General features: G+C 37.5%; 1 protein-coding gene across 12 annotated transcripts in view; it reads right to left on the bottom strand.

Annotated features, from left to right (window-relative positions):
• ACAP2 (ArfGAP with coiled-coil, ankyrin repeat and PH domains 2) overlaps positions 1–26,943 on the bottom strand; it is a 133,424-nt gene extending 106,481 nt beyond the window's left edge. For 9 of the 12 annotated variants that reach the window (XR_013445916.1, XR_013445929.1, XM_078067730.1 and 6 more), the window contains exons 1-2: positions 26,811–26,930; positions 8,467–8,611 (exon numbers count right to left, since the gene is read on the bottom strand). Coding sequence is in view for 10 of the 12 variants with exons in the window: in XM_078067730.1 (XP_077923856.1) it covers positions 8,467–8,591 (125 nt within the window). In the remaining 2 variants the exon portion in view is untranslated. Of the gene's footprint in view, positions 1–8,466; positions 8,612–26,810 lie in introns of all 12 variants that reach the window. The other 3 variants (XM_078067748.1, XM_078067762.1, XM_078067766.1) reach the window with 1 other exon arrangement.
• Positions 26,944–26,950: the final 7 nt, after the last annotated feature.

Below are 26,950 nucleotides of genomic sequence, written 5' to 3'. Positions count from 1 at the left end.
ATAGAAGGGAAATGAAAAAATGTAACAAGGAGGAAGAAATGATCAACTATGTCAAAGGCTACTAACAGATCAAATAAGGGCTGAGAATAAACATCAATTTTAAGTCAAGTCAAAATGGTTAGGAAAACAATTTTTAAATGTTGAAAAACACTTCTGGTCTGATACTTTGATGAACCAAGATTGTGTTCCTATGGAAAAGATTAATATTTTAAAATAGAAGTTTGGAAAATTTTTTTAGGAATATAAGGCATATGAAACTAAAAATGAAGAGAAAAAAAAAATCCCAAATAGAAACTGAAAATGCATTTTAATAATCAACAACGACGACAAGTAGGTAGGTTCCCCTCTTTCCCTTTTCATTCTCAATCCCTCCCTGGAAGATAAAGGTAATTAATTAGACAAAAAAGAAATCTTCACATTCTTTCTCAGGAAGTCTAGGGCAAAAGTTCTACTGCCACTCATAATATTAAACACAATCTAACTCCTATAAATACAAGGACTGCTAATCTAGCTCTAATTCCTCATGAGACGATAAACAGATCAAAATCTGTGCTTGTCTTTCTATAAAATTAGAATTGATTTCATTCTAAGTCTAAAACTCATTTTGTATAGCTACAGCTTTGTTATCCTTTGCTGATAAATTCTCAAAAACAATACATATACATAAGACCAATCACTTCAAATTAATTTCATTACCTCTTTAGAGATGGGTTATAATTCTGTCCCACAAATTCGCCAATCTTGTTTTTCAGCAGTAAACAAAACTGGAAGTCTGGGTTACCTTCATATGAATAATCTAGCTATGGTAACCTTAATATAATCATATTACCTATACTGCTAAGAAGCCAAGAATCCTTATACTTCAAATTTTATTTTCTATCAATAAGTCTTCATCCTCGCATTTAACCATCCTTACACTCTAAAGGAGACTGTGCAACTTATGTAAGAGATTGTATAACTTCAGTAATATGTATATTTAAGCTGAGCATTTATTCATATTCCATAGCTCATCAAGAGATCTAGAATCCACTAATTTACAATGGCTAAGAAAGGACTACAGATACAATGGATGCCCATTAAACATCCTAGACCTATAGCATCCTTGTTGTACTTTCTCAGTGATACCTAATGTTACCAACTAAATAACAGGAAAATATTCAAAGACATCAGATGACTTAACTGAGAGAACTAAATAAGCCAATATGTATAATGATGATGTATTTACCTTCAGGGAACGGCTAATGTGACACTTCCAAGGAGGTATAAACTGAGACACCTTACAAGTTCAAAATATTTTCTGTTTAACACAATTCAAGGGGAAAGAAACACAAACTACTACTTAAACTTTACAGACTTAAGAACTGGCTTAAATCTTATTTGTCCTATGTAGCATATCTAAATCTGTGTCTAACAACCATCTTATAAAAGGATTTCTACTGGAGTCTCAAAATAACTGCTGACAAGTCCATTTTGAGTTTAATACCTTAGGAATGGAAATACATGTGTTTATGATGCACACTAAAATCTAGACTATATAAAGATGCCAATAAGAAAGTCTTCCGGATTAATGATAACCACACCTATCCCTGACCAAATAATGTGCATATCAATATACAGACTCCAAGATCCCTATCCCACTCACTATGATGTATTTTTATCTTCAACTAAGCTCCCAGGTAAATCTAGGATGCAGTCAGCCACAGGGAACGTCACTGCCCTCAAAGTCAAATATAAAAATACACTGCAACACATAAACTTTTTCTTATAAAACACGTAACATTTTAAATAAGAAGAAATCATACATATGTTAGTGAGTCGGAAACAGAAATCACCTAGTTTTAAAATTCTATTGACTATCTTAAACTATTATGACTGTGTCCAACATTGCTGAAGAAAAGTAAAAAGCATCTTTCTTAAGGAAACAGCCCAACACTAAATAGATGTATTTACTATATGAACATTGAGTTGTGTCATAGTCTGATGAGGCTGTATTATTTAAAACTACAGGAATAAATCCACATTCCTGAAAGGTAAAGTCATTCCCAGTGGCAAGTGTTAAGGTAGCACCCATCATCTGGGCAAGACCAGTAACAAAAACAGCAGTGTCCAATGAAAAACAAACACCTGCATCTGGTGGCTCAGTCGGCTAGGCTTTGACTCTTGATTTCCACTCAGGTCATGATCTCGGGGTCCTGAGACTGAGCCCCCTGTTTGGCTCCCCACGGGGCATGGAGACTGCTTAAGATTCTTTCTCTCCCACTCCCTCTGCCGCTCCCTTCCCCAAAAGAAGAAGAGCAAACACATAAGGTGGGAATGGGGAGTTATTGTTAATTGGTACAGTTTTACTTTTGCAAGATGAAAAGAGTTCTGGAGATGGATAGTCCTAATAGGTAGACAACAATATTAAGTGTACTTTAATACCACTAAACTATGCATTCAAAAATAGTTAAGACAGTACATTTTATGTTATACTTTTATCACCATAAAAAATGGAAAATAAATTAAAAGTATGAATATCTACACATCAAAAGATACCATACACATTTTATTTAGCTATTTCCTTGATAATCTCTAATCTTTAGTCTTTTGCCTGTGACAAACATATTTCTGGTACCGACCAATCTCATAGAAATTTCTAGGTCAATCTGCTGAGGGATTTACAGGTAACTAACATAATAATTATGCTGCATTAAAACTCACAGTGGATGTCAAAATTTGTTTTAAAGCTAGGTCTTAATGGTAAAGGATTACATCTTATACTATACAAACCTGCTGATCAACTACTTAAGAATCAATGCTTAAAAATAAAAATCAGCATACTCTATTAAGGTAGCATAACTTTCTGCTCAGAATATAAAATTTGAAATTCTGAACAGTTAGTAATAAGCAGAAATTTAAGTCCTTTTCAGCTGTATGAATTTTTCGTAAAATTAATCTTGGGAAGAGCAACAAATTAAGACCATAATAATTGTCTGAAATTAGCAGTAATTGTAAAATCAATTTGGAGATAATAAAAATAAGACTATAACAACTGCTTTTGAAATCAGCAGGGTTTTTTTTTTTTTTAATATCCCAATAAACTTTATTTACAGAAACAAGTTTGAATTTTATATAATTTTCATGTCACAAAATTTTATTTTCTTAATTCCAGTATACTTAACATATCGTGTTATATTAGTTTCAGGTGTACAATATAGTGATTCAGCAATTCTATACATTACTCAGTGCTCATCAAGGTAAGTGTACTCTTTAATTCCCTTCACCTATTTCATCCATCCCCACACCTACCTCCCCTCTGATAACCATCAGTTTGTTCTCTATAGTTGACTGTTTTTTGGTTTGTCTCTTTTTTCCCCCTTTGTTTTGCTTTGTTTCTTAAATTCCACATATGAGTAAAATCATATGGTATTTGTCTTTCTGTGACTGGCTTATTTCACTTAGCATTATGCCCTCTAGATCCATCCATGATGTTGCAAATGGCAAGATTTCATTCTTTTTTATGGCTGAAAAATATTCCACTGTATAAACATATACCTCATCTTTTTTATCCATTCATCTAGCAATTGATACTTGGGCTGTTTCCATAATTTGGCTATTGTAAATAATGCTGCAATAAACATAAGGGCACATATATCTTTTCAAATTAGTGTTTTTATATTCTTTGGGTAAATACCCACTAGTGGAATTACCAGGTCAGATGGCAGATGTATTTTTAATTTTTGAAGAAACTCCATACTGTTTCCCAGAGTGACTGAACCTGTTTGCATCCCCACCAAAAGTGCACAAGGGTTCCTTTCTCTTCCACATCCTCACCAACACTTATTTCTTGTGTTTTTGATTTTAGCCATTCTGACAGGTGTGAGGTGAGTATCTCATTGTGGTTTCGATTTGCATTTCCCTGATGATGAGTGATATTGAGCATCTTTTCATGTGTCTGTTGGCCATCTGTATGTCTTCTTTGGAGAAATGTCTGTTCATGTCTTCTACACAGTTTTAATTGGATTATTTGGGTTTTTTTTATGTTGAGTTGTATAAGTTCTTTATATATTTGGGATACTAACCCTTTATCGGGTATGTCATTTGAAAATATCTTCTCCCATTCTGTAAGTTGTCCTTCGGTAGGTGAATGGATTGATTGATGGATTGACTGACTGATTTACTTACTTACTGTGGTACATCTAGACAGCGGGATATTCAAAAAGCTAAAAAGGAATGAGCTATGAAGTCATGAAAGGACGAAACTTAAATGCATACTAAATGAAAGTAGCCAATCTGAAAATGTTACACATTGTTTGATTTCAATTATATGACATTCTGGAAAAGGCAAAACTATGGAGACATTACGAAGATCAGGGGTTAAGGGGAAGGGAGGGATGAATTAGAGCACAGAGGATTTTGAGGGCAGTGAAACTATTCTGCATGTTAACTATGATGGTGGGTGCATGTCATACATTTGTCCAAACCCACAGAATGCACAACACCAAGAGTGAACCCTAATGTAACCCATGGACTTTGGGTGATAATGATGTGTCAATGCAGGTTCTTCAACTGCAACAAACGTGCCATACTTGGATGCCTGATAAAGACAGCGGAGGAGGTTGTAAGTGTGCGGGGTAGGGATAACATGGGAATTCTATGTACTTTCTGCTCAGGTTGGCTGTGAACCTAAAACTGCTCTAAAAGATACAAACTACTACAAAGAACACACACATTTGCTGATGTCTGTATCATCATTTATAACTGTAAAATATTTTCAATTGTATGACCATTCAATACCACTGACTGATCAAATTTTTCTATGTATGAAAGATAAAAGTTACTTTTTAAAATTAAGATAGATAGATAGATAGATGTAGGGTGCCTCAGGCAGTAGAGCACGAGACTCTTGATCTTGGGGTTGTGAGCTCAAGCTCCATGTTGGGTGTAGAGATTACTTTAAAAAAAAATCTTTTAAAAAAAGACATATATATATATATATATATATATATGCAAAATAAGTGTATCTTATAAAGTAGTAAATTTTTAAATTCTCAAGTCACAGAAGATCAAGTTTTAAGATGAAAAAAAGTAAAGTGAAGACAAACTACATGTTAAGCAGTGAGATTTTCACTGACAAAGATCAATCCGTTCATTTGTACAAAAATTCTACAAATCAAAAAGAAAAGGGCAAATGCACCAATAGAAAATGAAGGGCAGGGGGGAATATGAATAGGTAATTTATAGAAGAAACATCAGTGAACAATCAACATGAAAAGATGCCCAACTTCATCAGCAATTAAAAAACAAATTTAGGGCACCTGGGTGGCTCAGTCTTAAGCATCTGCCTTCAGCTCAGGTCATGATCCCATGATCCCTGCTATGGGCTCCCTGCTCGGCAGGAAGCCTGCTTCTCCCTCTCCCACTCCCCCTGCTTGTGTTCCCTCTCTCGCTGTGTCTCTGTCAAAAAAAAAAAAAATTTTTTTTTAAATTTTAAATCACAAGTTACCATTTCATACCCATCAGATAGGAAAAATATTAAAGTCTGGCAATACCAAACATAGGAGAAGACATAACACAGAGTCTCATACACAGCTAGTGGTAGTGTACATCAATATAACCCCTTTATATAAATCAATTTGGCAATATCTGATAAAATTGAAGATAGTATCCCCTTCCACCTGGTAGTTTCACTCCCTAGGTCTCAGACTTGTGCAGACATGCACAGGAAATTTCACAGTGACAGTACGAACATAGTAGCACTGAGAAAAAAGGAAACAATTTAAATGTCTATCCACAGAAGGGATAAACTCAATAAAGAATTTTCTTACAATGGATTCCCAAATGCCATGAAAAATGTGAAAAGAAACTAAAAGAACAAGTACCAATTAGGTTGAATCTCACAATTGTAACACTGGAAGTATAAACATATTCAACAAAACACTTTCAGAATGCCTGTTTTATTTGGCAAGCAGCTCTTTCAGCACAAGCTGAATATGTATCTGTTGTAAAATAGAAAAGGAACTTATCCCAACTTATAAAATCAACTTACCCTCAAGGAAATAAATACCAAGATCTCAAATCTTCCATCTCCAGCCCATATCTCTCAGAGCTTCAGACTGCCTATTGAATGTCTCTGCCTGAATGGACCATAACTAAAATAAATTGGGCATTATCTTCTCCATCAAATCTGCCCTTCTCTATCTCAGTGAGTAGCAACAATATTTGCACACCTGATCAAGACATAAATCTAGACATCATCCTGGACTCCTTTCTCATCTCTCATATGCAAGCAAACACAATGTCCTAACGTTCTACCACTTAAATACCTTGATGCTATCCTACTTCTGACCATCATTCCCTCTCACCTGAGTTGCAGCAACCACCTTCTAAAGGACTATCCTGCTCCAATGAAGTTAATTGCATCAACACACTGCAATCAACATGTTCTTTAATAAGCAAAAATATGATCAAGATACACTAACCTCCTGATTAGCATTTTTTGATGGCTTTCTACTATCCTCAGTTTAAAAATCCTTAATGTGGGGGCACCTGGGTGGCTCAGGCAGTTAAGCATCTGCCTTCGGCTCAGGTCATGATCCCAGGGTCCTGGGATCAAGCCCAATGTCGGACTCCCTGCTCAGCCGGGAGCCTGCTTCTCCTTCTCCCTCTGCTTGTGCTCTGTCAAATGAATAAATAAAATCTTTAATTAAAAAACAAAATAAAATCCTTAATGTGACTCAAAAGGCCCATGATCTCGCCCTTATTTATGCCCCCATCTTCACCATTCTACATTCTCACCTACATTTGGGCCTTTGTACATGCAGCTCTGTGCCAGAAATCCTTTTCTTAAACTCCTCTTCACCTTGATAATTCCCAAGTTGTCCTTCACCTGTCAGCTTAAACATTCCTCACCTTGGGAAGCCTTGCTTGCCCATGCAAGACGGAGAACTTTTTTATATGCTCCCAAGATTAACTTCAATTATATCACTTAGTACACTGCAATTTAAGTGTCCATTTGTTCCATGAAGCAAAGATTGAGTCTTGTTCACCATCAAACTCCAAAACATAGCTTAAAGGATTAACAGGTTTAACCTTCTTCAAAAAGCAAGAAATTACAATATCTTGCAATTTGCAATTAACTTGTTCTTCAGTGATTACTCAGTCTGCCTAAAACCCATCCTGAAAATAATTGTTTTTAATAATTTCTGATCAAAGGGATAAACAAGAAGTCCATATAAAAACATTAATTCTTCTAAAAGTGTTTTGTAGAGAATATTACCCTCTAAATATGCATATGTATGGAACTATTCAAATCACTGAGACATTATATAACATGGAGATACTTGCAAATAGAGTATTAAGTGAAAAAAGCCTTGGGTAAATTTCTAAAAGTGGAAGAATTGCTGAAACAAATGTTTATGAGTATAAATATTTTAAGGGTTTGTTGTTGTTGTTGTTATACAGTGTCATATTATCTACTCTCCTAGCCCCCCACAAAGGCTGTATCAAATTATACTTCCACCAGCTACATATGAGTATAGCCATCTCTTTATATTCTGGGTATTAATCATTTTAATCTTTATCAATTGAACAATTTAAATTAATGGCATCTCCATGTTGATTTAATTTCGCATTTCATTAACAGGAAATATGAAAGGGATGCCTGGGTGGCTCAGCTGGTTAAGCATCTGACTTCGGCTAAGGTCACGATCTCAGGGTCTTGAGATCAAGCCCCTAGTCGGGCTCCCCACTCAGCGGGGAGTCTGCTTGTCCCTCTGGGTCTGCCCCTCCCCCTGCTCCTGTTTTCTCTCAAATAAAGAAATAAAATCATTTTTAAAAAATTAATATGAAAAAAAATTAGATTTATAAGCCATCCACGTTCCTTTTTCAAATGCCTGTTTATGATATTAGCTTATTTTCTAAGGTTGGTTTGCAATAAAAAAAAATTTAACAGCTTTATTGAGATAGAATTCAAATACAATACTCATTTAAAGCATAGATTTTGATAGTTTTTAGTATGTTCAGAGTTGTTCACCCATCACCACAATCTACTTTTAGAATATTCACATCACCCCCAAAAGAACCCCCATACCCATGAGAAGTCACTACCCATTCCCCTCCCCCTATTCCCAGGCCTAGGCAACCACTAATCTACTTTCAGTCCTGGTAGATTGGCCAGTTCTGGACACTTCATACAAATGGAACTCCAAGACTTTTTTTTCCCCCCAGTACATTATTTTGGATTTATTTAAATGGCCAAATTATTTAAATGCTCTTTTGATAAAAGGATGGCAAAGAATTTTTATATTAGCGTGTATTTTTACAGATCAGAAGTTGATATAGACATTTTCAGATATCTGAGCTAGGGGTTAAGCTTCTGACTTTTATTTTGGATGGAGACTTCTTAGCCAAACATATTCTTGAATCCAGTTATAAACAATTGTATCAGGTCTTATCTAAAAAGAATACAGATTAGCAGGGGCATACCCACGATCTAGTAGTGTATGTAACTCAGAGCAGCCAGAGAGAAGAGTTGTATGGGCAAGGTAAACGGGAAGGGACACAGAACTTCCATGCTCTCTGAGCGTGCCACTCTCCCCATATCTCCACATGTTCACCAATGCAGGAGTTCCTGCAAGACATTTTTAAGAGCTCTCTAAATACATAGGATTTGAAATTTCTTTCACATATTCCAAATATTTTCCCATATGTCTGTATGGGAGGGGGGGTAATATTCTTATAGTGTCAAATGTATTTTAAGGTTTTGTCTTTGTTGTCATGCTCAGAAAGACTCTCCTGATCCCAAGTATGAACTGCTTAAAAAGCTGAAATAAGGTCTTCTGAGGAACTAGAAACCCACATATGTGTATAAAATCTTAAAATTTTTAAACGTTGGCAACTTTTTAATCAATGTTAACTTTTACATTACACAAGCCGACACAGTACATGGCAAACAAAATATGTCTGTGGACCAAATAAGACTATGCTAGCCAGTCTGTAACCTCTGCTAGAGAGGAACGAAATAAGATTATCAGTACAGTTGATCCAATAGACATATAGCCATCAACTAAGATTTATACCCTGCAAACAGAGTATACAGAGTCTATTTAAACATTTCATGGACCACTTTAGAAAACTGAATTATTAACCCACAAAGATAATTCATAACTTTCATAAAACAGAAATACAATGAACCACACTGACCACAATGTAAAGAAAATAAAAATAGAGGGCGCCTGGGTGGCTCAGTCGTTAAGCGTCTGCCTTCGGCTCAGGTCATGATCCCAGGGTCCTGGGTTCGAGCCCCGCATCGGGCTCCCTGTTCGGCGGGGAGTCTGCTTCTCCCTCTCCCACTCCCCCTGCTTGTGTTCCCTCTGTCTCTGTGTCTCTCTCTGTCAAATAAATAAGTAAAATCTTTAAAAAATAAAAATAAAAAAAAGATAAATAGCGTAAGTAAAATTTAAAAATCCCAATCACTTAGGAATTTTTAAATTTTCTCCCAAACAGTAATGAGTTAAAGAGAAAATCAAAATTACACAGTAACACAGTAATATAGTAAACAATGATAAAAATATTTCACGTCAAAATGGTGAAATCCAACAAAAGCTAAGCTCAAAGAAAAATGTATACTCTTGAAGACTTTATACTAAATATTAGACAAAGTTAGATTTATTCTGTTTTCAAGAAGTAAAATTATGAAGACTAAGGCAGATATCAATAAAAATAGAAATGAAAAACTCAGTAATTTGGGGAGGTAGATGAAAAATAAATATTATGGGACACCACATTAACAAGATAAAAAAAAGAAGCATCAATTAAAAAATAAAGAGTGAAGAAGACAAAAAATCCACAATATTTTACATAACCCTATACTGTACAAATTTGAAAGCATGAATGAAACACATACTGGTTTAGTTTCCTAGGGTTCCCAAAACAAATTACCATGAACTAGGTGGCTTAAAACAACAAATGTATTCTCTTACAGTTCTAGAGTCTTAAAAGAAGGTGTTGGTAGGGCCATGCTCCCTCTGAAACTTGTAGAGGAGGATCCTTCCTTGCCTCTTTCTAGCTTTGGGTGATAGCCATCAAGTCTTGGCTTGCAGCTACATCACCCTAATCTCTGCCTCTGTCATCACATGGCTGTCTTCTCCCTGTGTGTCTATCTTCACATTGTCTTCTGTCTTCTTATATGAACAAGAATATTTATCAGATTGTTTATATACATAGAAAAAATTGTGCAAGTACAATGTTCACATCCCCACCAACAGTGCACAAGTGTTCCTTTTTCTTCCACATCCTCGCCAACACTTGTTTCTTGTGTTTTTGATTTTAGCCATTCTGACAGGTGTGAGGTGATATAGCTCATCATGGTTTTGATTTCCAAATAAGGTCTTCTGAGATACCAGAGATTAGTACTTCAACATATCTTTTGGGAGAACACAATTTAACCCATAACAGATACTTTTGGGTAAGACAAATTACCAAAAAGTGGCAGTCAGAAAGGTCTTATGTAGGTGAATTATGTAATTATATAACAACTTGAAGAACAAATCATTTCAAAATCAAATTACACCACAGCATGAAGAAAGACTTAGGCATTTGGTTTTTTGGGTTTGTCCATTTTATAGTGGGTGCCTGGGTGGCTCAGTCATTGGGTGTCTGCCTTCAGCTCAGGTCATGATCCCAGGGTCCTGGGATTGAGCCCTGCATCGGGCTCCCTGCTCAGGTCATGATCCCAGGGTTCTGGGATCGAGCCCCACATCAGGGGAGCCTACTTCTCTCTCTCCCACTCCCCCCTGCTTGTATTCCTTCTCTCGCTATCTCTGTCAAATAAAATAAAATCTTAAAAAAAAAAGAATACAAAATAAAATAAATAAATAAAAGGCCAGTATGGGGCACCTGGGTGGCTCAGTTGGTTAGGTGGCTGACTCTTGGTTTCAGCTCAGGTTGTGATCTTGGAGTCATAGGATTGAGCCCCATGTTGGGCTCCGTGATCAGCAGAGTCGGCTTGGGATCTCTCTCCCCCTCTCCCTCTGCCCCTCCCCTTGCTCTCTCTCTCTCTCTCTCTCTCAAATAAATAAAGGGACACATGGGTAGCTCAGTCGGTTAAGTGTCTGCCTTTGGCTCAGGTCATGATCCCAGGGTCCTGGGATCGAGTCCCGCATCAGGCTCCTTGCTCAACAGGGAACCTGCTTCTCCCTCTCCCTCTCTCTCTCCCTGCCACTCCCCCTTCTTGCTCTCGCTCTCTCTCTCTCTCTCTCTCTGTCAAATAAATAAAAAAAATCTTAAAAAAGTCAGTATAACATTATTACCAAAACCTAAGACAGAACAATTGCTCATTATAACTTATGAATATCAATGCAAAATTACAAATAAAATATTAACAAATAATATCCTATGTTTTTAAAAATTATAACGAAAAGATTATTTATGACTGTAATAATATTTAAATATTAAGAAATCTATTAATTTAATTTACTATGGTAATAAGTCAAAGAAAAGCAAAATGATTCTACTATAGACTGAACATCTGTATTCCTCCAAAATTCATATGTTCAAACTCTAATCTCCAAAGTGATCATATTTGGAGGTAGGGCCTTTGGGAGGTAGAGTTATACTATGTCACGAGGGTGGAGCTCCCATGACAGAATTAGTTCCCTTATAAGGAGATGAAGGGACCACAGCTCTCTCTTTACACCAGGAAGAAGGCCCTCATCAAGAACCCAACCATGCTGACACGTTGATCTTGGACTTCCAGCCTCCAGAACTGTGAGAAATAAATGTTTGCTGCTTAAGCCACTCAGTCTCTGGTATTCTGATATGGCAGTCCAAACTGACTAAGCCAGTCTCAAATGATAAAAAGGCATTAAACAAAATTAAACATCCATTCCTGATCTAAAACCCTATTTATTTAAAAATAAAAAGTTACTTTTTTAAGATGATACACATACACACACAGAAAAGCAAGAAAGCACTATTTGGTTCGACTAGTCCTCCCTCATTTTTCTTCTCTTATTGAAGCAAAATTTAACAATATTTTCTAAAATTTTAGGTGTATATTCTCTTTGACCCAATTATGATCCTTTTTAGGTATTTATGCTACAGATGCAACAAGGCAAATATACTAGGAGTACGAAAGGAAGCTCTTAAAAAATAAATAAAAACAACTAAAAATGAAAAACCCATCAGGCAACTAGTTATTCAAATTATTATTCAATAATTAGTACACTGTCATTTATTTTTTTTTTTTAAAGATTTTTTATTTATTTATTTGAGAGAGAGAGAATGAGAGAGAGCAAGCACAGGAGAGGGGGGAGGGTCAGAGGGAGAAGCAGGCTCCCTACCGAGCAGGGAGCCCGATGCGGGACTCGATCCAGGGACTCCAGGATCATGACCTGAGCCGAAGGCAGTCGCTTAACCAACTGAGCCACCCAGGCGCCCTAGTACACTGTCATTTAAAGAGTATGCAGCCATTTAACCATCTGAGCCACCCAGGTGCCCGAGTATGCAGCCATTTAAAGAGTAAGGCAGATCTCTATGTCCTCACAAAGAAATATGGATATTATTGTTAAGTGAAAAAAGGCAAGGTGCAGCAGACTGAATAGGATCTGATGTCATTCATGCAAGAAAAATATATATGTTAGCATAAACAAAGCAAAATGTCTGAAAACATAAACACTAAGTTGCTGGCAGTATGAGTTTATTTTAAATGTTTGTATTGTATTATTTTTCTAATATAAACTGTACAAAAAACTAAAACTTGTACAAAAAAATAAAGCTTCCGAATTTAAGACAGAAGAATGAAAAGAGCATTGCATGTAAAAGTTTGAAGTGCCATGGCAATGTTTAGGTGACACACACACAAAAAATTAGAAGACAAAGGAGGAAGTAAAAAAAGCCTTATTAGCAAAGTATACCTCAAAGGCAATGTAAAGACAGAGAATTTTTGCGTATAAAAGTAAAAATGATGAAAGAGGTATCTTAGGAAATATTATTAATACACTACAATAACAATACCTGGTAGCACTGGGTTGGGCAGGAACAGGTTATCTAGCAAAGTCATATAATGAGGTTGTCTATGATGGGGGTTATGGAGATGGATCTGAGGTATGACACAATACTTCTGTTACTAATGACTGGGATATTAATGTTATCACATCACTTGCCTGGTAAAAACACTTTAGTGGCTCTCCATTGCAATTGTAAATGATTTACTTGTTCCAGAGAAACAGAATAAGGAGGAATGGGGTTATAGATAGCCAGTTGGGAAAACTGCCTTGCCTAAAAGTATTAGGTTTAAAAACCAAGGAGAGGGGTGCCTGGCTGGCTCAGTCAGTAGAGTATGCAACTCCTGATCTTGAGGTTGTAAGATCGAGCCCCATGGGGCGCCTGGGTGGCTCAGTTGGTTAAGCGACTGCCTTCGGCTCAGGTCATGATCCTGGAGTCCCTGGATCGAGTCCCGCATCGGGCTCCCTGCTCGGCAGGGAGCCTGCTTCTCCCTCTGACCCTCCCCCCTCTCATGTGCTCTCTCTCTCTCTCATTCTGTCTCAAATAAATTAAAAAAAAAAAAAAAAAAAAAGATCGAGCCCCATGATGGGTGTAGAGATTACTTAGAAATAAAATCTTAAAAAATAAAAAACAAGAAGACTGACAATCACTATGCTTTATCTATTTACATACATTAAAGAAGAATTCTGACACTGTTAGAGCAGTAGACCTTGAGTAAAGGTTCAGATCCAATCACCTAAAAAGGCTTTTCAAACTACCACTGCCCCCAAAGTTCTGATTCAGTAGGTCTGGATATGAGTCCAAGCAAAGGTACTGTGGAAAAAGCTTCCCAGGTCATTCTGATGTGCACCTCTGGTTAAAAACTGCTTATCTGACTACACGGGTGGCTTCCCAAATTATCAATGAAACATTGAAAGAAAAAGAAAAAGAAAACATTCTTAATACAGAGGACAAAGACCTTGAACTAAGTCATCTGTTAACTTTCTTAGAATCAAATGCTACCTTCTAACATTGTCATATTTTTACTTCAATGACTACTACCAGCACCTGTGACCAGAATGCAGCTGCTGGATTCAAATCAAAAGAGATGCCATTGTTTATATCTCTTGGAATCATAGTAAAGGGGTACTAATAATGCATTAATGCTGTATTCATAGGGAAGATTACACATAATTTACACAATAGCTGATTGATAAGCAAGAAATCTCCACAACAGCATTCTGCAACTGTGAATGGTGGTTTGAATTAAAATTTTGTAACTTGTACAGAATTTTTCTATTGTCATAGCTAGCCTTCTGCCATACTTAAAAGATGGCAGTTTTTAAATAAATACTGTAAGAACAAGATTATTTCTTAATATCCTAAAATGCTGGATTATTCTCAAGAGATTCAGGAACATATGATTTTTGCTAATTCTTTTTCTAGGCTAATATTTAGAAATAAGTTTCTTTAAAAAAGGAGGGGGCACCTGGGTGGCTCAGTCAGTCAAGCATCTGCCTTCAGCTTGGGTCATGATCCCAAGGTCCTGAGATCGAGCCCGGCATCTGGCTCCTTGCTGGCAGGGAGCCTACTTCCTCTCCCTCTCCCCTGCTAGTGCTCTCTCTCTCTCTCTCTCTCTCACTTTTTCTCTCAAATAAACAAAAAAATAAAATCTTAAAAAAAAAACTTAAAAAAAAAAAACAAAGAAGTTTCTTTGATACATATCTTCACACTATATATAAAGAACTCCCCTTCGGAGAGGGAGACGAACCATGAGAGACTATGGACTCTGAGAAACAAACTGAGGGTTCTAGAGGGGAGGGGGTGGGGGGATGGGTTAGCCTGGTGATGGGTATTAAAGAGGGCACGTACTGAATGGAGCACTGGGTGTTATACGCAAACAATGAATCATGGAACACTACATCAAAAACTAATGGTGTAATGTATGGTGATTAACATAACATAATTTAAAAAGAAAAAGAAGGGCACCTGGGTGGCTCAGTTGGTTAAGCGACTGCCTTTGGCTCAGGTCATGATCCTGGAGTCCCCGGATCGAGTCCCACATCGGGCTCCCTGCTCTGCAGGGAGTCTGCTTCTCCCTCTGACCCTCCGCCCTCTCATGTGCTCTCTCTCTCTCATTCTCTCTCTCAAATAAATAAAATCTTTAAAAAAAAAAAAAAGAAGAAGAAGAAGAACGCCTCTGGAAAGTAAAAAAAGTTTACAATACCAGACACCTTTCACATGCAAATTAACCCTTCTAGTTCATTTTTCAATTCAAAAAATGAAATGTTGGTGGTTATGACTTTTTAACCTCTTATGAAACAAATAATACACACATACCCATCACCTAGTTTCAACAACTGAAACAAGGCTATTCTTATTTCTTATAGTCCTATCCCTTTCCTGTTGACGTACTTTAAAGCAAATCCCAGATGTTGTACTTTATTGATCTTTAACAGATAAGAAATTTTTAATGGGCTCTCTTTATCATTATTACACGTAACAATAATTCCTTCAAATATCTCATACCCATTTCATGTCTGACTTTCCCAGATTGTCTCAAAAATGTATTTTTTTACACTTTTGTTCAAGGCTATCTCATTTTGTACCAAATTGTGATATACTAAAATATTTTGCCTCAAAAGTTAATGTTATATATACTATCCAAATTTGAACATGTCACATGTCTTTTAAGAGCTTCCCACTGTTTCTATGATGATCCACCAAAGTCTTTAACATGATAGAAAATCTTGCATGATTTGGCCCTCACCCAAATCAAGGCCTCAGAGATGACTAAGATCTCTCCTAGCTCCATAACAATCCAGTACTTTCTTAATGGTTAATTCATCCCAGTGAAAGATGATGGATTAAAAGAATCAAAAATGTATAGTCAGCTACAGGTAATGAAAAACCAACCCACTGCATAAACCTTGATTAGATGCTAGGGAAAAAAAATTACTTATACAAGGCATTATTGGTACAGTTGGGATAATCTGAACATGTAATTACTATTAGTGTTATAAATGTGGCTATGGTGCAGAACGTCCTTATTTTTAGGAGATGCGTGCCAAACTTTCAAATGATTTAAAAAAATGTACGCGCTATGTATATATACATGTATGTGTGTGTGTAAGACAGAGCAAACAAATATGCCAAAATATTAACAACTGATGAATCTAGATGAAGGTTAGATTGATGTTCACTGTATGATCCCTTCAACTCTTAAGTTTGAATAATTTTTATTTTTTTAAAAAGATTTTATTTATTTATTTATTTGACAGAGAGAGAGAGACAGCGAGAGAGGGAACACAAGCAGGGGGGAGTGAGAGAGGGAGAAGCAGGCTTACTGCTGAGCAGGGAGCCCAATGCAGGGCTCAATCTCAGGACCCCAGGATCATGACCTGAACAGACGCTTAATGACTCAGCCACCTAGGCGTCCCAATTTTGAATAATTCTTAAATAAAAAGCTGTGGGGGTGTTTGATATTCACAAATCAATCAACATGATACATCACATCAATAAGAGAAATGATAAAAACCATATGATCATTTCAATAGATGCAGAAAAAGCATTTGACAAAATACAATATCTATTCATGATAAAAACCCTCAACAAAGTAGGTTTAGAGGGAACATATCTCAACATAATAAAGCCCATATATAACAAACCCATAACTAACATCATACTCAACAGGGAAAAATTGACAGAGTTTCCCCCAAGATCAGGAAGACAAGGATGTCCACTCTCACCACTTTTATTCAACATAGTACTGGAAGTCCTAGCCGCAGCAATCAGACAAGGAATAAGGGCAACTGGGTGGCTCAGTCAGTTGAGTGTCTGACTCCTGATTTTGGCTCAGGTAATGATCTCAGAGCGTGAGATTGAGCCCTGCAAGAGTCTCCAAACTGGGGGGCGGAGCTCTCTCTCCCTCTCCTTCTGCTCCTCCCCCACTTGCTCTCTTGTTCTCTTTCTTAAAAAAAAAGAAAAAGAAATAAAAGACATCCAATTTGGTAAGGAAGAAGTAAAACTTTCACTATGTGCAGATGACATGATACTGTATATAGAAAAACCTAAACACCACCAAAAAACTATGAGAATAAATGAATTCAGTAAGGTTGCAGGACACAAAAATCAATGTACAGAAATCAGTTCCATTTCTATACACTAATAATGACGCAGCAGAAATTAAGAAAATAATCCCATAAACAACTGCACCAAAAATAATAAAATCCCTAGGAATAAACTTAAGCAAAGAGGTGAAAGACTTGAACTCTGAAAACTATAATAGACATTGATGAATTAAAGATGACACAAACAAATGGAAAGATATTCCATGCTCATGGATTAAAAGAGAACAAATATTGTTAAATTTATCCATACCACCCAAAGCAATCTATAGATCCCATGGAATCTCTATCAAAGTACCAAGAGCACTTTTCACACAACTAAAACGAACAATCCTAAAATTTGTATGGAAACACAAAAGACCTCGAATAGCCAAAACAATCTTGAAAAAGAAAAACAAAACTGGAGGTATCACAATCCCAGATTTCAAGTTATATTACAAAGCTATAATAATCAAAACAGCATGATACTGGCACAAAAATAGACATATAGATCAATGGAAAAGAATAGAAATCCCAGAAGTAAACCCACAAGTATATGGTCAATTAACCTTTGACAAAGGAAGCAAGAAGATGCAATGGGGAAAAAGACGGTCTCCTCAACAAATGGTGCTGGGAAAACTGAACAGCTACATGCAAAAGAATGAAACTGGACCACTTTCTTATACCACACACAAAAATAAACTCAGAGTAGAGTAAGGACCTAAATGTGACACCTGAAACCATAAAAATCCTAGAGGAGAGCACAGGCAGTAATTTCTCTGATACTGGCCATAGCAGCATTTTTCTAGACATGTCTCCTGAAGCAAGGGAAACACAAGCAAAAATAAACTACTGGGACTACATCAATGTAAAAAGCTTCTGCACAGCAAAGGAAACAACCAACAAAACTAAAAGATAACTTACAGAATGGGAGAAGATATTTTCAAATGACATACCCGATAAAGGGTTAGTATCCCAAATATATAAAGAACTTATACAACTCAACATCAAAAACCCAAATAATCCAATTAAAAATGGGTAGAAGACATGAACAGACATTTCTCCAAAGAAGACATACAGATGACCAACAGACACATGAAAAGATGCTCAATATCACTCATTATCAGGGAAATGCAAATCGAAACCACAGTATCACCTCACACCTGTCAGAATAGCTAAAATCAAAAACACAAGAAACAAGTGTTGGTGAGGATGTGGAAGAGAAAGGAACCCTTGTGCACTATTAGTGGGGATGCAAACATTCTACTTGCACAATCTTTTCTATATATAAACAATCTGATAAATATCCTTGTTCATATAATTTTGCACATTTTTCTTATTATTCCTGAGAAGAAATTCCTAGATATAAAAACTCTGAAGCAAAGTATGTATTTTTAAGTTCTGAGATATTTTACTACTTTGTCCTTTGAAAAAGCTCTACCAAACTACACTCTTTCCAACAGTATGAGGACTGTTTCCCTAAACTTTCCCAGTAGTGGGAACTCTTAAAATTGAAGTCTGACAGAAAAATCTGCTTGCTTTAGCTTTACATGTATCTCATTGCATCTTAATTTTCCTCATAATGATTTCCAAGACACTTTTGGACACAATGTGCAGCAGACTGTATTTTCCAAAGATGGCCACACTGGGTCATCTGCAACATGACCTTGCCATTCCCCCAGCAAGATATAAAGTCTATTTCTCTACTCCCTTGAATCCGGGTGACCCCTGTGACTACTCTCAAAGAACATGATAGAAATGATGTGTCTCTTCCAAACTTAGCCTTTAACTGGCCTGCTAGCTTCAACTTCCTATCTTTTAAAAATAACCTGCCAAGGGGCACCTGCCTGGGTTAGTAGGAAAAGCATGCTACTCTTGATCTCAAGGTTGTGAGTTCCAGCCCCACACTGGGTGTAGAGATTACTAAAAAAAATAAACAAAAAATGAGTGGCCATGTAAGTGCAATTACCCTAACACTAACATGCTGTGAGAAGCCTGACCACAAGGAAAAGCTCTGAAGGATGAAATGCCATGTAAAGAAAAGACAGAAAGACCAAGAAGAGCCAGAGCATCAGATGTGAAAGTGGATCTAACAGCCTCTGCCACCCAGCTTTCAGAACATGATCACAGATGAACCATCCAGCCAAAACCATTCCAAACTCCTGACCTACAAACCTTGAGCAAAATAAAATGGCTATTTTTTTTAAATAATTATTTCAAGTAACTAAGTTTTAGATTGATTTGTTACAGAAGAACAGATAAACTAGGACACGATTTAAAGTAACTTTTGAGGGGTGCCTGGATGGCTTAGTCAGTTGAGCATCTGACTCTAGGTTTCAGCTCAGGTCATGATCTCTTCGTTGTGGGATCGAGCCCCACATCAGGCTCCTCACTGAACGGGGAGTCTGCTTGAGATTCTCTTGCTCCCTCTCCCCCTGCACCCCCCACAAAGTAAATCTTTTTTTTTTTTTTTTTTAAGATTTTATTTATTTATTTGACAGAGAGAGACACGGTGAGAGAGGGAACACAAGCAGGGGGAGTGGGAGAGGGAGAAGCAGGTTTCCTGCTGAGCAGGGAGCCCGATACGGGGCTCGATTCCAGGACCCTGGGATCATGACCTGAGCCAAAGGCAGATGCTTAATGACTGAGCCACCCAGGAGCCCCAAAAGTAAATAAATCTTTTTTTAAATAAATCTTTAAAAAACAAAGTAACCACTGATAAAAATTTTAAGATCATTTATCTCCAAATAAGCATGCACTTCAAAACCTATCTTAGAAAAACACACTTACTCCAGTGATTTCTCAATTGCTATAAGCATCTTTAAGAACAATTCTTTTATAGTTTTTTATAGCTTTTAAGGAGCTTTAGTTATTTTTTTTTTCAAATATCTCATTCTGATTCATGTGATCCAGGGACAACAATTTCAAAAAGACTTAGATTTTATAAGTAGACAATCAACTGAAAAATTAAGAGTTTATCAATATGATAGGATATGACACCCCTGATGACATATTTTTTTCCTTTTAAAATTTTTTTTAATTTAAATTCAATTAATTAACATATAGTGTATTATTAGTTTCAGAGGTAGAGTTCAGTGATTCAGCAGTCTCATATAACATCCGGTGCTCATTACATCACGTTCCCTCCTCAATGTCCACCACCCAGTTACCCCAGCCCCCCACTCTCCTTCCCTTCAGCAACCCTCAGTTTGTTTCCTATGATTAAGGGTCTCTTATGGTTTGTCTCACTCTCTGATTTCGTCTTTTTTTTTTTTTTTTTGGTCTATTCAGGTTTTCTATTTCTTCTTGAGTTGGTTTCAATAGATTGCATCTTCCTAGGAATATATCCATTTCATCTAGCTTATTCTCATATAATTATTCACAGTATTCTCTTATAACCCTTTGTATTTCTGTAGGACAATCCCAATGTCCTCCCTTTCATTCCTGAATCCAGTAATTTGAGTCTTCTTTTTTTCTTGGTCAGTCTAGCTAAAGATTTGTCGATTTTATTGATCTTTCTGAAAAACAAATCTTTGGTTCCATGACTTTTTCTACTGTCCCATTCTCTATTTTTTATTTCTGCTCTAGTCTTTTTTATTTCCTCCCTCTTCCTGCTTTACGATCAGTTTGCTAGTTCCTCTTTCTAGTGTCTTAAGATAGATGGTTTGATCATGATTTGAGAAGATTTTAACACAGGTGTTTGAAGATATACATGTCCCTCTAGGCACTACTTTAGCTGCATCCCATAAGTTTTGGTATGTGATTTTGGTTTCATTGGTCAGAAAGTATTTCCTAATTGCCCTTATGATTTCTTCTTGGATGCACTGGTTATTTCAGAGTGTGTTACTTACTTTCCATAAATTGTGAATTTTTTGGATTTTTCTTCTGTTATTGATTTCTAATTTCATTTCATGATGGTCAAAGAACATATTTTGCATGGTTTCAAAACTTTCAAATTTACTGAAGCTTGTTTAATAGCCTAACATATAGTCTATGCTGGAAAATGCTTCACATGCACTTGAGAAGAATGTGAATTCACTTTTGTTGTGTGACGTGTTCTATAGATTGTATCTGTTATGATTATACCTATTACCTATTATTTATTATGTATCTATTATTATCTTGTTGGGTTTGTTTTGTTTTTTGAGGGAGAGAGCACAAGCAGGGGGAGCGGGAGAGGGAGAAGCAGGTTCCCCACTGAGCAGGGAACCCAACATGGTGCTTGATCTCAGGACCCTGGGATCATGCCCTGAGCCAAAGGCAGACGCTTAACCAACTGAACCACCCAGGTGCCTATCTTGTTGGTTTATAGTGTTGTTCACATCTATTTCCTTGTTGACCTTCTGCTTAGTTGTTCTACCCATTATTGAAAGTATTATGTCTTCAACTCTTATTACTAAACTGTCTCTTTTTTCCTTCAATAAATGTCCTTTATCTCTAGTAATTTTTGTCTTAAGGTCTATTTCAGCTGATATTAGTATAGTCAATCCAGCTCTCTTTTGGGTACTGTTTACATGATTTATCATTTTTATCCTTTTACTTTCAACCTATTGTGTCTTTGAATGTAAAGCATGTTTCCTGTATGAGTTCAAGCCCCACACTGGATGTGGAGATTACTTAAAAATAAATAAGTAAAAATAAATGATCGTTTAAAAAAACAAAAACAAAGTATGTTTCTTGTAAACAGTATATAGTTGGATCAACACTGAAATTTTATATAAGAAAAAGTTTTAAAGAAATAAGGGCAAAATACATTAAAAAGGCATACCCTTTTCTGAAATTGAAGAAAGTACTACAAAGACAAAATATTTTTTGAAAAAAAAAAGGGGGGGGGAAATTTGTCCCACCAGATATCAAAACACTCATTATGAAAAGTATTGTAACTAAAATATTAATGGTATTTGATGAATAGACAAATACATTAGTGAAAAAGAGTAGAATCCAGAAAAATATCCACATATGTATATATCTATGTAATATTAAATCAAGGGGGAGATTAATTATTCAATAAAAGGTGTTAGGATAAGTGACTTCCATTAGAAAGAAAACAAAATTAGATTCTCAAAACTAAAATCCAGTCACATTACATGAAACTAAAAATTATTATGAAATGATAGAAAAATACCCTATATGTAATAATGGGATAAGAGAGACTTTTCTAGGTAATACACAAAAACCAGTTTTTAAATTTCTGTATGATAAAAAACACCATAAACAGACTTAATGCAAATTTAATTACTGCAACTAAAGCCTGTGGCTTGAGAGACAGCATTAAAAAGTGAATTCACTTCCAGGTCCACCATTTGAAAGCCCACCATTAAAAAAGTGAATTTAGGGGCACCTGGGTGGCTCAGTAGGTTAAGTGTCTGTCTTTGGCTCAGGTCAAGATCCCACAACTCTGGGATCAAGCCCTGAACCCCCAGGCTCCCTGCTCGGCAGGGAGTCTGCTTCTCCCTCTGCCTCTTCCCCATCCCCCCCTTCTGCTTCTCCCTCTGCCTCTTCCCCCTCCCTCCCTTCTGCTTATCCCTCTGCCTCTCCCCCACCCCCCCACCCCCCCACCCCACCCCCCCCACCCCCCCCCCCCCCCCCCCCCGTGCTCTGTCTCTCGCTTACTCTCTCTCTCAAATAAATAAATAAAATGTATTTTTAGGTGAATTTAACTTCTCAAAATACCGGGTTTGGGATTTTTTTTAATTTTAAAAATGAAGATAATTCCTACCTCACAATATATTTTAATGTTAAGAGAGAATAGCTATAAAAGCATCTAGTATGAAATCTGTCTGCCACATTATAGAAGCTATAGAAGCTTCTTCTTCCTTATTTCAACTTAAGTTGGTATTACATTACATTACATTAAATGAGGAATTACAAGCTGCAATCAGGAATACCAAGATTCCTGTATCTTGGTTCATGATAAAACTTCTTTATAATTCCTATATTTTGGTTCATGATAAAACTACTATATAATTATAATAATATAATACTTTTATAATTATAAAAACTACTTTATAATAAATGAAAACACATTTCCCCACATCCCTCACCCACTATGTTTCCCATGTAAAGATAGAAGGTAAAGTGGCAAAGCAGCCAGGATTGGCACCAGTTTAAGAGCAAAACATAACCAATATAGATATACATCAATAGCTACATCTTATGTCATATCTTTCACCCATTAAAACCTTTCTCCCCAAAATATCTTTTTTAAGATTTTTTTCCTAAGTTCTCCAACAAGGATCATATCTGAAACAGAATCTACAAATGAGAAACCTTTGGAATAGTACACAGTAAACACTGTTAAGGATAAAACATAAATGTGTATCAGGTAAAGACTAAAGTTTTGAAGACTTGTTAATGCCAATATTTTTATATTTGAACATTGCTTAGATCAAAAATGTTTCACAATTCAGAAAGTGCAAATTCAACTTTTTTTTTTTAATATTCACTCTTGCATGAACCATAGTATGTTTAAATAAAGGAAAAGCACAATTTTTTTTAATTCTATAAAATTCTAAAGAGCAACTACATATACAGTTTAGAGTCCAAACAAATTCAAACTTCTTCAAACAAATATTGGTCAAAATGGAAAATTCCAATTTAAAAAAAAGTATGCTTTGACACATGTACTTTCTTGTAGATTTTTAGATGAACAAGATTTTGACCTTTAGTTTTTAAAAAACTAAAAAGGTAATTTTTAGTCACACAAAATTACACAACGAAATGTGCCTTCCAATCTAAAAACAAAACAAACAAAAAAATGTCCATTGGAATGTAAAAGTAACCATCAGCTTTATTCGCATTACTAAAGACAATGTTGCAATAGCAACATCCTTCTCTCCCTATTTCAACCAATCCCCCTCCTATTTTCCTTACCGACTTAGCAGGAAAATTAATGTTTAGAACTTGAACACTGGTAAATTTTTCTTCAGCAAGATCTGCCTTCTGCAACAATTCTACAGCACCCAAGGCAGTTATGTCCCCATGCCAGACTTAAATGCCATAAGATTCATTTATAAAGGAAAGATAAAAGAATTAGTTTTAAAACATCACAACAGATCAGAACACTACAAGGAATAATAGTGCAGCTGCCTTGCTATCAAAAAGCAAAAACAGGGCCCCTGGGTGGCTCAGTCAGTTAAGTGTCTGCCTTAGGCTCAGGTCATGTTCTCAGGGTCCTGGGATCCAGCCCCAACTGGGGGGGAGGGGTTGGCCCTGGCTCAGCAGGGACCCTGCTTCTCCCTCTCCCTCCCCGCCCCCCGCTCGTTTTCTCTCTCTCTCAAATAAATAAAATCTTTTTTTTAAGATTTTATTTATTTGAGAGAGAGAGCACAGAGGGAAAATGAGAGGGAGAAGCAGACTCCCCGCTGAGCAGAGAGCCCGATGCAGGCTTGATCCCAGGACCCGGAGATCATGACCTGAGCTGAAGGCAGAAGCTTAACCAACTGAGCCACCCAGGCGCCCCATCAAATAAATAAAATCTTTTAAAAAAGATTTTTTAAAAAGCAAAACCAAAAACAAAACAATTAATAGGCCCACCCCTCACAAATTTTCTATTCTAATATGAGAGTTTCAATATATCATTCACAACATGCAGATACTCTTAAAAGTCAAGTTTCTCTTACACATAAAGCATATGGATAAAAGAATTCTAAAATATTCTTTTCAAATGCTATACAAACTTACATAGTAATGGGGTTATAGAAAGACTGGAAAAATTAGGAATGTGAGCGATGAGACCTTTATTTCTTGGCATACTTCCCTCTATTGCAAATCTAATCCAGTTCCAAAAATGTATACCAGATATTGGAGTTATCTGAATCAATTTCTCTTCCCAGTTTGCAGCCAACAATAATTGGAATACTGGAAGCAACTCTTTGAAAAATCTCTAATACTGAATTAAAATAGAATAGATATTATATTCAAGTTTAACAAAGTTCACTATAATATTCCATATAACTTAATCAGTATCTTTCCCTCTTCTTTTATATTCAATGATTCCTTTATTTCAAAAACAAAGACATCACATGGTTTGTGAACACCACCAGTGACTACAAGTATTTCCATATCACTTCTCTCAACTTGTTTAAAAAAATCCAACTTAAAATGTGAAACAAATTGAATATAAAGCCACATTCTCTAGCGGGAAAATGCTGTGTTACTTCATTAAAAAAACAAATAGCCAAGTCATATAAATAAAAATTCACAAAAAGCAGAATTTTCTGAGGTACACTTTAAAAATTACTTCATTTGCCACACAGTCTGGACTCTACCCTGCAAAGCTGTCCTAGGCAATCCATGTGTGTCCCCTTTGGGTCCTTTTAATTCACACCGAGCATAAAACTTTCAAAAACTAGTATCAACAATAGCAATCAAACCAGATGCAGCTTTTTACAAGCAACAGCCCTAAGCTCCAAATAAAATTAACACCCTCCTCAAAAAAAAGCAAGTCAAAAAAAAAAAAAGTTCTTACATTTTCTCTTAGGAGTTCCTCAGTTTTACAATTCTTTGCTTTTCAGTGAAAAGAGAATGGGAAATCAGTGATAAGAATGAGAACAGTTAGTTCCCAGGAAAAGGATGCAAGAATTTACAACTCAGGGTTGGCCTAGAGATCAGCAGGCAAATACACAACAATGCTCAGGGAAAGGTTTCAAGAAATGTCATTATCTAAGGCAAGTCGTAAGGCCTCTTATTTTAAGGCCTAAGGACAGCCCTATACATGCACCGTAAAATACAACCTATCAAAACTATTCTCCAAAAACAATTCAGGAGTTTCCCAAGATGCCCGAAGTAAAGGGCAAGTACTCTGGACACCCTCAGGACTGCCGCCTCTCACATGGGAGGGAGGCCAGCCCCTGTGAATCCGAGTGCCACCACGTCAGTTTATGTGACAGATCCACCGGGAGCATCCGACTGTGATCCGGGGCCCTCCCGGGCCGACGCTGCTGGAAGAGGAACATACATGCAATCTTCAGGGCCCTCCTACTTCCGTTCTCAAAACAGAAATGCACTGTTTCTCCTAGTCCTCACCCCTCAGCCCAGTGCCTCTCAACTGCGGGGAGAGCTCAAGTGGAAAGAAAAGCAGACAGTCTCCGACCAGGGTCGACAGAATGCGGTTGGTCAAAGCACTCCCACCCGCGACTCCGGGGGCAAAGCGACCGCCAGCGCCTCCCTGAGCGCCCCCCCTGGCAGGGGACACGCAAGCAGCAGCAGTCCCAGGTCGCCCCACTCCTTCCTCCCCGGGGTAAGGGGAGCGGAAAAGCGCAAAGAGGAACTAAGTGAACTGCAAGAGGGTGCCCTGCAAGCTCCTCAAAGAGGGGGTGGGGCGGGAGTGGAAACGGAGAAGGAGCGGAAGGAAGGGGCAAGGAGCAGCCAGAGGAGGGGGACGAGAGCGCGCGCCCGCAAAGGGCACGACTCTCCGGGGACGCGGCTGCACCCTGGTTCCTCGAAGCGGACGGGTGCTCCCGGCCTCCGGGGCGCTCCTCCCCGGGCAGAGGACGAGGAAGCGAGATGAGGAGGCGACGTCCCCCTCCCGGCCCAGCCTCAGCCCTCAGCAAGGGTCAGTCGGGGCTGCAGTGCCCTCGCCGGGTCCGGAGCTGCGACAACGGTCGCTGGCCTCGTCGGAAGACGCGGACTGCGGGGCCCTCGGCGCGCTCAGCGGGCCGGCTTTCGCGCCCCCACCCCCGGGGGAGGCAGCTCCGGGGTGACCGCAGCCCGGCGCCCGGCGGCCTCGCCGGTTACCTGAAGCGGGGCGAGTCCTTCAGACACTCTTCGAAATCCACCGTCATCTTCATCCTGCCTCCGCCTCGCCTCGAAGGCGGCGCTGGAAGAGCCGAGAGAGCCGCGGGAGCGGCTGCGCCGGGGACCCAGACAGCGACGGC

The sequence above is a fragment of the Halichoerus grypus genome, chromosome 1 (genome assembly GCF_964656455.1).
Source record: "Halichoerus grypus chromosome 1, mHalGry1.hap1.1, whole genome shotgun sequence".
Lineage (NCBI taxonomy): Eukaryota > Metazoa > Chordata > Mammalia > Carnivora > Phocidae > Halichoerus > Halichoerus grypus.
This window is presented reverse-complemented; position numbering and strand designations above follow the sequence as displayed.